Genomic DNA, 15,760 nt, shown 5'->3' with positions numbered 1-15,760 from the left:
CATTCAAGGTCACGGGTGAAATTTGCGATAGCCAAGAGCCTCCAAGACCTGATATTAGGCCAATAGAATGCTGGAATGAAGGACTAGAAAATGTTTAATATGAATAAAACTAGCTTACAATGCTATTTGAATAAAGAGGTAATCAACATAGTATCTTTAGAAATGACCTCATCAACTTCAAAGTTGCTGTAGAGCCAGGTGAGCGATACAGGCCCATTGGGCCTCTTGTTTAACACATTTAGATTTGACTGAAAAAACAACAACCTGTTTAACCATTAAAATAAGATTCAGTGATGTGTTAAAGCTATCGATTTCCTGTTCTTTACCCAGGCACTAACGGATTATGGGATCGTACTGTTGCTAGGAGATGACCTCAGGCTACAGGTAACAAGATGTCTTCATACAGTAATATCTGGTTTAGAAAGTGTTCGAGCTCATTTAATTGACGCTGACAGAACATGTATAGTCGATGAGATAAAATGAAACAATATTTTCTTGAGGATAAAATAAGTGTAATGTTAAAAAATCATTACAATTAGCCTACAACAATACAAGAGTTTTAAGGACATAATGTGATAGGAGAGAGATCATCTACATTTTAGGTAAAATTATGTTTTACTTGGTGTAAAATTGATTTCACACAAAGAGAAATATTGCTAGAATAAGTTCTCTCTAAAATAACCAGATAGACAGTATCTAGTTGATGGATTACTTATGTCTGCTGATGGTTTATTGTTATGTACTGTTTGTTACATTAATTATCTTTATTTATTTTAACAGGTTTTAATCAATAGAGGATTGCTATACTTTGAGAGAATGGATTACACAAATGCTCTGTACGATTTCAAAATGGCAGCCAAACTGAAACCTTCGGACCAGAGGATTCTCCATACACTTGGTCTTTGTTATCATAAGTAAGTGAGAATAATTCATTCTGATCCATGTTGATCAGTTTGTAACACATACAGTTAAAGTTGAGATTCTGTATAGACTTTTTTTAAATGGTTTAAATTTTTGCCACTTCACAAAATTTTGATGAAAATGATAAAATAAACCTTAATTTTCTCTAAAGAGTTTATTTTCAAAGTTTTCTCTACTCAAAAATAACAAATTAAAGATATTCCTTTAAAAATGATAAAGCGTCACAATAGCTTGATGAAGTTTTTATTTTTGATTGACACTTCAGGTTTTGTCTTACTTCTGTTTTTGTCTTATACAGGATGAACCAACTCAAGGGAGCTCTAGCCGTTTTTACATCTTGTATAGAGAAGAACCCTGCCTTCCTCGACGGAATCATCGCCCGTGGCAATGTGTATATGGACTGCGGTGGGGACGGGCTCCGCTGCGCAAGGTAGAGTTTGGAGGGATAATATCATGGTCTTTATCAGACATCTAACATACGGGTGGGGTATATCTGATATCTGATTACCTGGTGTAACATCAATAATTTCAGATCAGGCAGTGGACAGTGTATCCAAAATATTACTTTTTTTGTTGGTACAATGGTACACAGATTCACAAACATGTAAATATTTCTCACAGATTTTAGTTTATATTTTGATATAAATGTAATTCTATAATAATCCTTAGAAACGGCAAATATTTTATTTCCTTTTTTTTCTGTATTTGCTATAAGAATTGCTGTAAAATAGAAGTTGATAGTGTTGTATGTTATATTGACATACTGAATGGCACACAAAGCTAACAGTCGAGTACCCAGTCTAGGTCAGGTTATAGTTTGTTACACTAGGAACATATCAGTATCGTGTAACATTGTGTCCTCATGTAATTTACGCCTGTTACAGACGTGACTATGAGCGCGCCTTGTTGAGGGATCCTCTATGTTTACCGGCCAGAGTAAACCTTGCCTACACTCTACAAGTGTCAGCCAAATTTATGCAGGCCTGGACGCAGTTCACAACTGCTATAGCTATCCGGCCAAGTAAGTATAGCTAAACGCTTACATATGTACCCAGGCCATACGGCCAAGTAAGTAAAGCCAAACGTTTACGAATGTACCCTGTCCTTCCAGCTGAATAAGTATAGCCAACGCTCACATATGCACCCAGGCCATCCGGCCGAGTCAGTATAGCCAAACGCTTACGTATCTACCCTGTCCATCTGGCCAAGTAAGTATAGCCAGACGCTTACATATGTACCCTGTCCATCTGGCCAAGTAAGTATAGCCAAACGCTTACGTATGTACCCAGGCCATCCGGCCGAGTAAGTATAGCTAAATGCTTACGTATGTACCCTGTCCATCCGGCCAAGTAAGTATAGCCAGACGCTCACGAACGTACCCAGGCCATCCGGCCAAGTAGATATAGCCATTATAAGCTCACGAATGTACCCACACCTGGCCAAGTAAGTAGAGCCATTCGCTCACAAATGTACCCAGGCCATCCAGCCAAGTAAGTGTAGCCATCTGACCAAGTAGGTATAGACATCTGGCCAAATAATTGTAGCAATCTGGTTCTGTAAATGTTTTTTGGGATCACTGAGGCATACTCTAGTTTACAGTACCTATCTATTGGTGTGAATTGTGTGTTGACCGAGACATACTATAGTTTATAGTACCTATCTATTGGTGTGAATTGTGTGTTGACCAAGATAACTCTAGTTTATAGAACCTATCTATTGGTGTGAATTGTGTGTTGACCGAGACATACTATAGTTTACAGTACCTATCTATTGGTGTGAATTGTGTGTTGACCGAGACATACTGTAGTTTATAGTACCTATCTATTGGTGTGAATTGTGTGTTGACCGAGACATACTATAGTTTACAGTACCTATCTATTGGTGTGAATTGTGTGTTGACCGAGACATACTCTAGTTTACAGTACCTATCTATTGGTGTGAATTGTGTGTTGACCGAGACATACTCTAGTTTATAGAACCTATCTATTGGTGTGAATTGTGTGTTGACCGAGACATACTATAGTTTACAGTACCTATCTATTGGTGTGAATTGTGTGTTGACCGAGACATACTATAGTTTACAGTACCTATCTATTGGTGTGAATTGTGTGTTGACCGAGACATACTCTAGTTTACAGTACCTATCTATTGGTGTGAATTGTGTGTTGACCGAGACATACTCTAGTTTACAGAACCTATCTATTGGTGTGAATTGTGTGTTGACCGAGGCGTACCGTAGTTTATAGTACCTATCTATTGGTGTGAATTGTGTGTTGACCGAGGCGTACCGTAGTTTACAGTACCTATCTATTGGTGTGAATTGTGTGTTGACCGAGACATACTGTAGTTTACAGTACCTATCTATTGGTGTGAATTGTGTGTTGACCGAGACATACTTTAGTTTATAGTACCTATCTATTGGTGTGAATTGTGTGTTGACCGAGACATACTGTAGTTTCACCGGCTGTCTGCTTCCAAGAGAAGAAGGATTACCAGCGGGTGAGTGGACACTGGTCACTTTATTTCTTCATGGTCACTGTAGTATGCTGTATTTAACCCTTTCATTAAGACAGTCTGTTCCGTGAAAATGTACAGGTAATCAAAGTGAATTTGGATAATTAATTCATTTGTGTAGAAATTCAAATTCACTGCGAGATACTTATTATTGATATCAGTACTTTAGTAGAAATAGTTTTGTTCCGCTAAGTATATATAATACATAAATAAATATGTATATTAAGTAATTGTTATCATAAATATGAAAAATAATCCATTTAACCATTAAAATAAGATTCAGTGATGTGTAAAAGCTATTTCCTGTTCTCTACCCAGGCCCTAACGGATTATGGGATCGTGCTGTTGCTAGGAGATGACCTCAGGCTACAGGTAACAAGATGTCTTCATACAGTAATATCTAGTAACTAGTAGTTTAGAAAGTGTTCAAGTTCATTTAATTGACGCTGACAGAACATCATGTATAGTCGATGAGACAAAATGAAACAATATTTTCTTGAGGTTAAAATAACTGTAATGTTAAAAAATCGTTACAATTATCCTAGAACAATACAAGGTGTTTAAGGACATCATGTGATAGGAGGGAGATCATCTACAGTTTATGTAAAATTATGTTTTACTTGGTGTAAAATTGATTTCACACAATGAGAAATATCGCTGAAATAAGTTCTCTCTAAAATAACCAGATATACAGCATCTAGTTGATGGATTACTTATGTCTGCTGATGGTTTATTGTTATGTATTGTTTGTTACATTAATTATCTTTATTTATTTTAACAGGTTTTAATCAATAGAGGATTGCTATACTTTGAGAGAATGGATTACACAAATGCTCTGTACGATTTCAAAATGGCAGCCAAACTGAAACCTTCGGACCAGAGGATTCTCCATACACTTGGTCTTTGTTATCATAAGTAAGTGAGAATAATTCATTCTGATCCATGTTTATCAGTTTGTAACACATACAGTTAAAGTTGAGATTCTGTATAGACTTTTTTTAAATGGTTTAAATTTTTGCCACTTGACAAAATTTTGATGAAAATGATAAAATAAACCTTAATTTTTTCTAAAGAATTTATTTTTAAAGTATCAGATTTTCATTTTCTACTCAAAAATAACAAATTAAAGATACAGTGTATTCCTTTAAAAATAAAAAAGTGTCACAATAGCTTGATGATGAATTTATTTTTGATTGACACTTCAGGTTTTGTTAATGTAGCAGCATACTTACCCTGGCACTTTGTACTTATGTCTGTTTTTGTTTTATACAGGATGAACCAACTCAAGGGAGCTCTAGCCGTTTTTACATCTTGTATAGAGAAGAACCCTGCCTTCCTCGACGGAATCATCGCCCGTGGCAATGTGTATATGGACTGCGGTGGGGACGGGCTCCGCTGCGCAAGGTAGACTTTGGAAGGATACTATCATAGTCTTTATCAGACATCTAACATACGGGTGGGGTATATATGATATCTGATTACCTGGTGTAACACCAATAATTTCAGATCAGGCAGTGGACAGTGTATCCAAAATATTACTTTTTTTGTTGGTACATTGGTACACAGATTCACAAACATGTAAATATCTCTCACAGATTTTATTTTATATTTTGATGTACATGTAATTCTATAATAATCCTTAGAAACTGCAAATATTTTATTTCCCTTTTTTCTCTGTATTTGCTATAAGAATTGCTGTAAAATAGAAGTTGATAGTGTTGTATGTTATATCGACATACTGAATGGCACACAAAGTTAACAGTCGAGTACCCAGTCTAGGTCAGGTTATAGTTTGTTACACTAGGAACATATCAGTATCGTGTAACATTGTGTCCTCATGTAATTTTCGCCTGTTACAGACGTGACTATGAGCGCGCCTTGTTGAGGGATCCTCTATGTTTACCGGCCAGAGTAAACCTTGCCTACACTCTACAAGTGTCAGCCAAATTTATGCAGGCCTGGACGCAGTTCACAACTGCTATAGCTATCCGGCCAAGTAAGTATAGCGAAACGCTTACGTATGTACCCTGTCCATCCGGCCGAGTAAGTATAGCTAAACGCTTACATATGTACCCTGTCCATCCGGCCAAGTAAGTATAGCCAAACGCTTACATATGTACCCAGGCCATCCGGCCAAGTAAGTATAGCCAAACGCTTACATATGTACCCAGGCCATCCGGCCAAGTAGATATAGCCATTATAAACTCACAAATGTACCCACACCCGGCCAAATAGATATAGCCATTATAAACTCACAAATGTACCCACACCCGGCCAAGTAGATATAGCCATTCGCTCACGAATGTACCCAGGCCATCCAGCCAAGTAAGTATAGCCATCTGACCAAGTAGGTATAGACATCTGGCCAAATAATTGTAGCAATCTGATTCTGTAAATGTCTGTGGCGTTTTTTGGGTTGACCGAGACATACTCTAGTTTATAGAACCTATCTACTGGTGTGAATTGTGTGTTGACCGAGACATACTGTAGTTTACAGTACCTATCTATTGGTGTGAATTGTGTGTTGACCGAGACATACTCTAGTTTACAGTACCTATCTATTGGTGTGAATTGTGTGTTGACCGAGACATACTCTAGTTTACAGTACCTATCTATTGGTGTGAATTGTGTGTTGACCGAGACATACTCTAGTTTACAGTACCTATCTATTGGTGTGAATCGTGTGTTGACCGAGACATACTCTAGTTTACAGTACCTATCTATTGGTGTGAATTGTGTGTTGACCGAGACATACTCTAGTTTACAGTACCTATCTATTGGTGTGAATTGTGTGTTGACCGAGACATACTCTAGTTTATAGTACCTATCTATTGGTGTGAATTGTGTGTTGACCGAGACATACTCTAGTTTACAGTACCTATCTATTGGTGTGAATTGTTTCAGCCTTTAAGCCAGCATTGGAAGGTCGTGCCATCATCAACTTACAGATGAGTAATACATTCGCTGCTTTCCAGGACATCAACGCCTCCATCAGAGTTGGCCCTACTGCCGAGCTCTACACAAACCGTGGTGTCGTTAACCAGGTATGTACAACTAAGGGGAGATAATTCATCTGGTGAATTGAAGGATCATGCAGTTGACTCTCACTTGATCAGTTAAACAATGTCTCATTGGTCTTCTGTATCTGTTCACAAAGACATTTTACATTTACCTGTAATCAGTTTTGATTAAATCTTTACAAGCAATCACTTTAATAGACAACAATTAACAATGAAAGTAATCCAAATAGATTTTTGATATCTCCAATATATATTTGCCATGTTGCCTCCTCTGGAGCTGGCCATGTTTATTTTGCACAAGGGACATAACTTTGCTGATATTAAACTTGTAGGTGTCACAACTGTATCGCAATACAATGAAAGTAACAATTTGTTATACTTTGAAAATAAAAAATCTGTCTGATCAATGTAATGTAATGGATGAAATGTTACAGCTCCATTTCTATCTTCACTGTCAAATTATTTGAAGGTTTTAGTACAGTTTTTGTTTGATTGGTTCTGAATTGTTGTGATTATTGTGTTACAGTTTATGAAGGATCACGTGAATGCTATGAGGGACTATCAGGCAGCCATACAGATGGATCCTACCTATGCTCTCGCCTACTTTAACGCTGCCAATGTCTACTTCCACACACGACATTTCAGACAGGTACACTTCCTTATACGTAATTACGTTTCTATTGTGTAACAATACCATATTTATCCGGTAATAAACCCATAATATAGATGGGGGATATCTAATTGTCTAATACTAAATATATTTCATGAATGGGGCTAACATTTTGATATTTTTCACAAGTGATTACCATAAGTGAAAAATATCAAAATGTTAGCCACATGAGTGAAACATATTTGGTATTACTGAAAATACTATTGGATATTCTGTTTATAACATTTTATAGAGAAATCTACTGGGCAGCTTAAAGTTCTCCCATTGTCATTTGTAAGCAGTGCTTTGATTGGTCAAATCAGAAAAAGTGATATACTGTATTTCACCAGTGAAAAATATCACTTTTATAGAATGAATGTTTTTCGATATTTCACTGGTAAAAATGTAATAAACAAATATGTAAAAGTGAAGTAAATATTATGCCAGTGAATGATGTTTCATTGTTCTGTACTTAGCAAATCCTTCTCCAGTACTTTTGACAAATGCTGGCTACCAGGACTTATTTCTGGAGTAATATGGTACTTCAAACTGAGAAATATTCTCATGTTTTGAAAATAGATATTTATATGCTGGCTTGGTTTATGTAACCAAATTTATGATAATTCTATCACCATCAAATAATACAAGATAATGTGATAGCATTCCAGTGTATGATGTGACTGGTACACTGTTTCAGGCCCACGACTATTACACCAAGGCTATACTCAACAACCCCAAGGATGAATCTGCCTTCCTCAACCGTGCTATCACTAAGGCAAGTCATGAAATATGTTGACAAGCTACGCTCTAAGTCTCTTCTTATTCACAATGGTAATACAATGTATTGTGAGCGTTAAAGTCCCATTCAGAAAGGCAAGTTTCTTTTGTGAGACATTTCATTGTACATACATTCCCTTTATCAATTAATACTAACTACCTTGTTTTAAATGTGAATTTTTCTTGCTGAATTGGTGAAAAAATCACAGAAATAAGTAGTTTGACTTTGATTTTTGTTTCACATTGTCTATAGGTGATGCTTCGAAACTCCGAGGGTGCATTGTCAGATTTCGGTGAAGCCCTGAAGTTGAGTCCCCACACGGCCCACATGTACTTCAACCGTGGTAACTTGTACTCCTCTCTTGGTCAGTATGATAAGGCTGAGGAGGACTACAGTAAATGTAAGTATACTTACTCTACAGTTATAAGGCAGTCTTATTACACCGTGAACCTTGGCCATGTTACAAAATGGTGATTTATAACAATGAGATAAAATATCGGATTTGTTCAATTTTGTTAGGCTACAGTTTTGTGGTAATATTGATACATTCATATCTGTTTATATACTGTACAATTATATCTATATAGACATGTAATATAGGATCATTGAGATTATAAGGTATCAATGTTAACTGGATATTTAATATTGCTCTTCAATTAATGACTGCAAATAAAGCAAAATGGAATCTCTCATCAAAATTACCAACTGTATACACTAGATTGCTTGTTGAAAGGATTATTAGAACTGTCAGTCGTTTCGAACCTTTCTGCCTGTTTTGATGAGGTACCAATTCTGTTTGTATATGTGAACAATGTCTGTGACATTATAATGTAAATTGTGGTCTGTATTTCAGCCCTAAGTCTGAAGCCCGATGATGCCCTGGTGCTGAAGAGACGAGCAGATGTACTTGGTAAGCTTGGGAGGAAAGGCGAGGCCATAGAGGATTATAGACTGGCAGTGGAGATACAGAGTCGTAGGAAGTCTTAGTGTGAATCAGACATTCCAAATGTGGGGATACAGAGATGTATGAAGTCTTAGTGTGAATCAGACATTCCAAATGTGGGGTTACAGAGATGTATGAAGTCTTAGTGGGAAACAGACATTCCAAATGTGGGGTTACAGAGATGTATGAAGTCTTAGTGTGAATCAGACATTCCAAATGTGGGGTTACAGAGATGTATGAAGTCTTAGTGGGAAACAGACATTCCAAATGTGGGGTTACAGAGATGTATGAAGTCTTAGTGGGAAACAGACATTCCAAATGTGGGGTTACAGAGATGTATGAAGTCTTAGTGGGAAACAGACATTCCAAATGTGGGGTTACAGAGATGTATGAAGTCTTAGTGGGAAACAGACATTCCAAATGTGGGGTTACAGAGATGTATGAAGTCTTAGTGGGAAACAGACATTCCAAATGTGGGGATACAGAGTCGTAGGAAGTCCTAGTGGGAATCAGACATTCCAAATGTGGGGATACAGAGATGTATGAAGTCTTAGTGGGAAACAGACATTCCAAATGTGGGGTTACAGAGATGTATGAAGTCTTAGTGGGAATCAGACATTCCAAATGTGGGGATACAGAGATGTATGAAGTCCTAGTGGGAATCAGACATTCCAAATGTGGGGATACAGAGATGTATGAAGTCTTAGTGGGAAACAGACTATACAAATATGGAATATTAAAACAATGACTTGATGAATGGAGCCTTAGGAATTCCCAGTAAGAATTGGACATTCCTGATACAGAAATTGAGAGTCATAGGACTTTCTAGTAAACATAACATCCCTTTATGGAGATACAGAAATGGATTATTTGGATTTCCAAAACCTCTGAAGCTGTGGGTATTTCATAGTTTGAGAGGGCCATATTAAAAGGTTCCATGGACACATATTCCCGAGTTGTAGGGATCTGTGGTCTCCACCTTCAGCCATTCAAAGTCTATACAAACATTACGATCTTGTATCGCCAAGTTATCTCAAACGATTTTCTGTTCTGTGATAATTATATTTCATGATCTTTTTCAACTTGCATTTCATCATGACTAGAAAAAAGACAGGCTATGATAAAAACAAGTTCCTGCAGAGAGAATTTTGGTTTCTTCAGTAGTGAAGGACTATCCCTATGAAGACTGGACTTTCTGGGTTTTTTCCAGTATTAACATGTAGATAAATATATCAGTGCTGTGTGAGGAAGGTTATATTGTTGACTGTGTTTAACATTATATTTTACCACTGTCCCCAGAAGATTCCAGATGGTCTCTCCTACTGTTTGTGGTCTAGTCTTTATTTATGTTAATGCATAATGACAGTGTTGGATCCTTGTGTGACACAGTGTGTGTAATAACATCTAGCATAAAATCTGCGTTTAATCTTGTCCAACTGTGATACAATACTGTATATAAATTTTGATTTTTCCAGTTACACGAAATATATATGTTCATGTAAATAATATCAATATATTGGATATTGAAATCCTGAATTATCAGCATTTCTTTCTGCTAGGTGCATCTTAAAATGTTTAAATTTATTTTTCAATGTATGCCATGTATAATCTGAAAACAATGTACATGTATACATCTGACATTCCATTCTATATTTACTGTAAACAGTTTCATATCCGTCCATATATTGCATGTACATGTTTTATAACTGAATATTTGAGAATATTTATTTATAATTTTCTGTGATAGAGACCATTCCGCCCTTGGTAAGTTACCTTGATAGTGATAACACTAATTACCTTACCAGAAGTCTTTCCTGATGAGGTAACTCAGGCTATAAAATTTGGTTGTAGTGATATACAAATGTACAGTCATTTTAATGTATTAGAGTTACTCCCCTTTGTTTCTCCTGCCAGTACAGATGGTATATAGCCTTAGCTTGAGAGGGGATGGGGGCCCTGAGAATGTATACAGTGGACCCAAGCGTAATTGAACTATCATGAATCAAATACTTTCAGTCTGACATGGAAAGACGACTTTCAAAAACATATCTTGAAACAAACATTTAAGTAGTTATTTTGATTTTTTCAACATTCAGGAGGTCATAACATATAGTGTTCCATACCATTTATTTTTCGGTTCTGTACAGTATCTAACTCTTGGTTTGTATGGAAGGGTGCTTGTGTGCCTTTTGTACAATCCTTATAGGTCATCCTCTCAACTACAGTCCAGATCTATGTTAAAATTTTAAGAGCACCTCTCTAGAATTCACTTGAACCAATGTTAATTTCCCTGACCAACTCTCTACCGCCAGTAATGCAGGCTTTTATTTCCCCCTTTGACTCTAGCTAGATCTACAAGGTCAGAAGGGTTCTCCTTAAAATTGTGATATTATTAGTGTACATTTGTATTTATAAATGGGTTATGGTTACTGTAATCATTTTTTAGCAGTGTGAAAAAAAAATGGCTCTGTTGGAAAGAAGTATTACGAGTGAACTATTATAGAACTTAATATAATTTTGTGCATGTTTCAGGTAATTTTAAATCTGAATAGACATGCTTTCTCTTCATCTTTTTTCTGACCTGGGAGGGACTGATCCAGAGAAAAATGTACTATGTTATAACAGTCAATATTCATCTGTAATGAAATCTGTTTCTAGTGAGACCTTGACCCGTATCAAGGCTATGAATTTATCTACTTTTGATCTGTTTGAATTTGTAAGCACAGCAGTTTTAATACAGGCACTTAGCCTGTAAATAATCACTGAAATCTCTATCAAAATAATTTGTAAATATAATCACATCTTGTAAATATAACAGTATTTTTGTGTACATATGTAATATAAATATTTATTTTAAAAAGAATAAACACATTGATTCTGTTTCATTTTCAGTTTTTATTTTAGTTATCTTTGTATAAAATAGTATAAATTTGTTCAACACTATTTACAAACTGTGTGTAGTTTCCATGACAACAATGATAAACGGATAATGTAAAAACATTTGAAAATGTGATAAATTTTAGAAACTTTTTACACATACAATATGTTATCCAGCACTTAATGTAGTAATAATAGAACAGTTTCATAATTTAGTAAGAATTAACAATAATTTATAACATTTATTCAATTAAAAAATATTATGTCAATTTTTATATTGGGTAAAATTGGAAATGTTCAACTCTGCAGGAAAATATTGAGCATCTATCCAACAATTTCTGATCATATTCATTTATTATACATCAACCTTAGATACTTTTTCAAGTCTTGCTATATATAAAAGAACAGTTTTTTCTTTGTTCTTTTATTTCCATTTAAAGTCCAGTAAGACTAACAGAGAGAACATTTCCTATTTTATCCGATTTCTTTGTGATATTAATGAAAAAGTGTGAAAAAACTTCCATGGTTTGAATGAAAATACTGAATGTGGCAAAACACACACACACACATGCACACTACTTGGAAGACAAGAAGCAGTGGAAGGATTCAGGATTGTACAGATGAAATAAATACAGCAAGTTTAATCATGACAATTACCTAAAAAATAGTAGTAGTGACAGCTATGATCACACCATTAATTGCCTTAACAGTGGTAGTGACGATAATTATAATCTCATGATCAATGATCCCATCATAACAATAATCATGATCAATGATCCCATTATTACAGTAATTATGATCAATGATCCCATCATTACAATAATCATGATCAATGATCCCATCATTACAGTAATCATGATCAATGATCCCATCATTACAGTAATTATGATCCCATCATTACAATACAGTAATTATGATCAATGATCTCATCATTACAATACAGTAATCATGATCAATGATCCCATCATTACAATACAGTAATCATGATCAATGATCTCATCATTACAATACAGTAATTATGATCAATGATCCCATCATTACAATACAGTAATTATGATCAATGATCCCATCATTAAAGTAATCATGATCAATGATCCCATCATGACAATAATCATGGATGATGATCCAATCATTACAGTAATCATTATCCCATCATCTTAATAACCATGATACATAAATATTATTGATCATATAACAGTGATCATTCAGTTATGATGTTACCTTTATGATCACAGTCCCTATGAAAGTGATCAAGCATTTGTTTTCATACCACAACCACTGAACTGTTACAGCAATCATTTACACTGTCATGTTTTGATCATGTAAAGGTTTATGAGTGCCATGCATTCGATGTTTATTTACAAAGCAATAAAGCAGACAATTTTGCCACCCTTCACTAAGACACTAACAATATCAAACACCAACAAACAGTAAAAGAACAATCGTATTTTTGAAATATTCCTATTGATTATTCGTAAGTGTATTGGCTAATATAACGACCTCACCAGTGTCTTAAATGTTAAAGAATAGAAAACAATATGTACATATTCTCAAAAAAATAACAAGGATCTTCTATATTTGTTAATGCTACGTGTGCCGAGAGCATGATACAAGCTAACAAAGGAAATTTTCTGCCTTTTTCACACCTTTCGCGACACATTATCAAGTCAAAAAAGAAGAAACTGAATTTCTAAAAAGTCTTATAGATGAAAAAACTTCAGCATTATATAATACATGAAATTACAGACACACCACAAAAATAAGGACTGTCAATTTGGCAGCTTGGTTCTTTTAAAGAACAATAGTAAAGAGTTATGAATATGTTAATTGTATTGGATTTCAATAAAGACCTATATAGATATATGGTAACTATGACAACAGTAATTTAAGGGAGACAACACCTATTTCTGATATGGTCACACATTTGAGATTGTTATGGAAGCACCATGTTTTCAATTGGACACATGACCAAGTATTTATTAATATAAAAATATCCGTATCAATATGTATGACATAATGAGAATATCTAAACTTATAATGGGAAAAAGATGGTGCTGAAATAAAATGGATGCTAGTGAACAATAAATAAAATAGTGAATTAATGATGATATATATGAAAATAAATGACTGTTTTGGTAATGTAGACTCTAGTCAATGTAACTTTATTCTCGGAACTTCTTCAATAAATTATTTTCAGTGTACAGATAGATAAAATGTTTTTTTTTTTAATTTTTCTAACAACAAAGTTTTCATGTAGAATAATTTGGATGCTATGTACCTTTATAGTTTTCCAAACCAAAGTGATATTTTCCATTAATCATAAGCAACAAATATCATCCATTTCCTCTGAATATACATTGTATGTTCATGTTGAAAATAAATTGTTTGAAGAGTCAAGAAATATTAAGTAAAAATTTAATTATGCAGAAAAAATTTTGGAGAAAAAGATTAAAGATATCTGGATATATACATTGTATTGTATATATGCATGCTGTAAGGTTGTAGAGGAATTTTTCAATGCAGAATTTACTGAATAAGAATGACTTGTCAAGTATATTAGTCAAGTGCAAATTAACCTTTGCTTGGTATGAAGGTAATGTGATGTTCACACTTGATAGGTGAGAAATAGTCCTATAATATAAGACTTTGAAGTTCATACTGTGATTTTTACATCTATTATCTGATATTTACATTTTTGCTATTTGTCGAACCTCGAAACGAAAACGTAAATATCTGACAATAATCGTGAAAAATCACGATATGAACCTTTGAAGTCTTATAGGATTAGGTGAGAAACGAGGAGGGACAGACCGTGAGACGTTAGACAATGTGAATACAGATAATCAGCTAACTAGTGACTATGGACAGACGATCTACTAGGGCAGTTTTATAAACTATACAGGGTACTTGGAATGGTTAAAAAGGAACTGAGGTACTGTCATTGACCAAGGGATAATTTTTATGATATCAATATTTTCTAAACACTAAAATAAAATCAATGAAAAGGTTACTAATCTAAGACCAACCTATGATCTACTTTGTACATGACATATAATTAAAGACTGACCAATCAGATTCTTTCAATGAAATCATCACAACTGTACCATATAGACTGTGCAATCAGATTCTTCTAATGAAATTTTGTCCAATATAAACTGACCAATCAGATTTTGCTTTTGAAATCTTCTTAATTCTGCCCAATATCAACTTCAAATTCTATTGTACACTTAATTACATGAATCCATATACATGTATTCAAGTTTATAGATAAATTTTAGGTTTTAGAGAACAGAGCAATGAATCAAATTATATGGACATTTGTGGTGACTAAAACACAATATTAAAGGTATTGAAATCAATTGTAGTTTTAACAATGACTCAATCTATTCTTTTAAAATATCTTGACAAGTATGGGTTGAAAAGTTGGACCTTCTTTCCATGATCTAACGCAAAGATGCACAGATATCAGATTGATTGTTAATCGAGAAATGCACATCTTATTTTGCTTTTTGTCGACAAAACTTTAAGCATAGATAAAATACATGTACATGTATACAACATCTGTATTCATGTTACCTTCAAGGTATAAGATTATAACATCATACTCGGTCAGACAAATTAGGAACAGCCTTTTCTTCCTTATCAAGTTTAAGATGATAAGTATTATCAAATAACAGCTAGCACAATAAATCACTGAGATAGGGCACACAATTTATCAGGATTTATCAGCCCAAGAATACACTTAAAGCATTCTGTGCTATCAGAGTTGCTTCCCTTTATTTCACTTTGTCGATATAACCGTAACTTGGTAGCCGATGGGGGTCAGGAATAGTTTTAATGGAGGATGGTATAGCCATAACTTGCTGTCCAATCTATTGGACTGTTGAAATTCATGGATGGGGTAGAATGAATTTGGTTGCGGGAATTTCCCTCAAATGAAGAATGGAATTGAAGAAAAAAGCCTTTCAGGCTTAATTACATATACCTTAATTATAATAAAACATTACATATACCTTATAATAAAACATTACATATACCTTATAATAAAACATTACATA

At 34.6% G+C, this 15,760-nt stretch overlaps 2 protein-coding genes across 8 annotated transcripts in view; one reads left to right on the top strand and one right to left on the bottom strand.

Moving 5' to 3' along the window:
* LOC117329299 overlaps positions 1-14,088 on the top strand; it is a 72,669-nt gene extending 58,581 nt beyond the window's left edge. For 4 of the 6 annotated variants that reach the window (XM_033887185.1, XM_033887184.1, XM_033887182.1 and 1 more), the window contains 9 exons: positions 331-384; positions 781-914; positions 1,220-1,351; positions 1,806-1,942; positions 6,340-6,479; positions 6,982-7,104; positions 7,802-7,879; positions 8,135-8,282; positions 8,736-9,691. In XM_033887185.1, the coding sequence (XP_033743076.1) occupies positions 331-384; positions 781-914; positions 1,220-1,351; positions 1,806-1,942; positions 6,340-6,479; positions 6,982-7,104; positions 7,802-7,879; positions 8,135-8,282; positions 8,736-8,869 (1,080 nt within the window). In that variant the 3' untranslated portion in view covers positions 8,870-9,691. Of the gene's footprint in view, positions 1-330; positions 385-780; positions 915-1,219; positions 1,352-1,805; positions 1,943-3,753; positions 3,808-4,216; positions 4,351-4,707; positions 4,840-5,294; positions 5,432-6,339; positions 6,480-6,981; positions 7,105-7,801; positions 7,880-8,134; positions 8,283-8,735 lie in introns of all 6 variants that reach the window. The other 2 variants (XM_033887180.1, XM_033887179.1) reach the window with 2 other exon arrangements.
* Positions 12,130-15,760, bottom strand: part of LOC117329300 (kelch-like protein 5) — an 83,704-nt gene continuing 80,073 nt past the window's right edge. For both annotated transcript variants that reach the window (XM_033887186.1, XM_033887187.1), the window contains exon 12: positions 12,130-15,715. The gene's annotated coding sequence lies outside the window, so the exon portion shown is untranslated. The remainder of the gene's footprint in view (positions 15,716-15,760) is intronic.

This window comes from Pecten maximus, chromosome 6 (assembly GCF_902652985.1).
Source record: "Pecten maximus chromosome 6, xPecMax1.1, whole genome shotgun sequence".
NCBI classification, from domain to species: domain Eukaryota; kingdom Metazoa; phylum Mollusca; class Bivalvia; order Pectinida; family Pectinidae; genus Pecten; species Pecten maximus.
The sequence above is the reverse complement of the archived record's forward strand: the minus strand, read 5'-3'. Positions and strand labels throughout refer to the sequence as shown.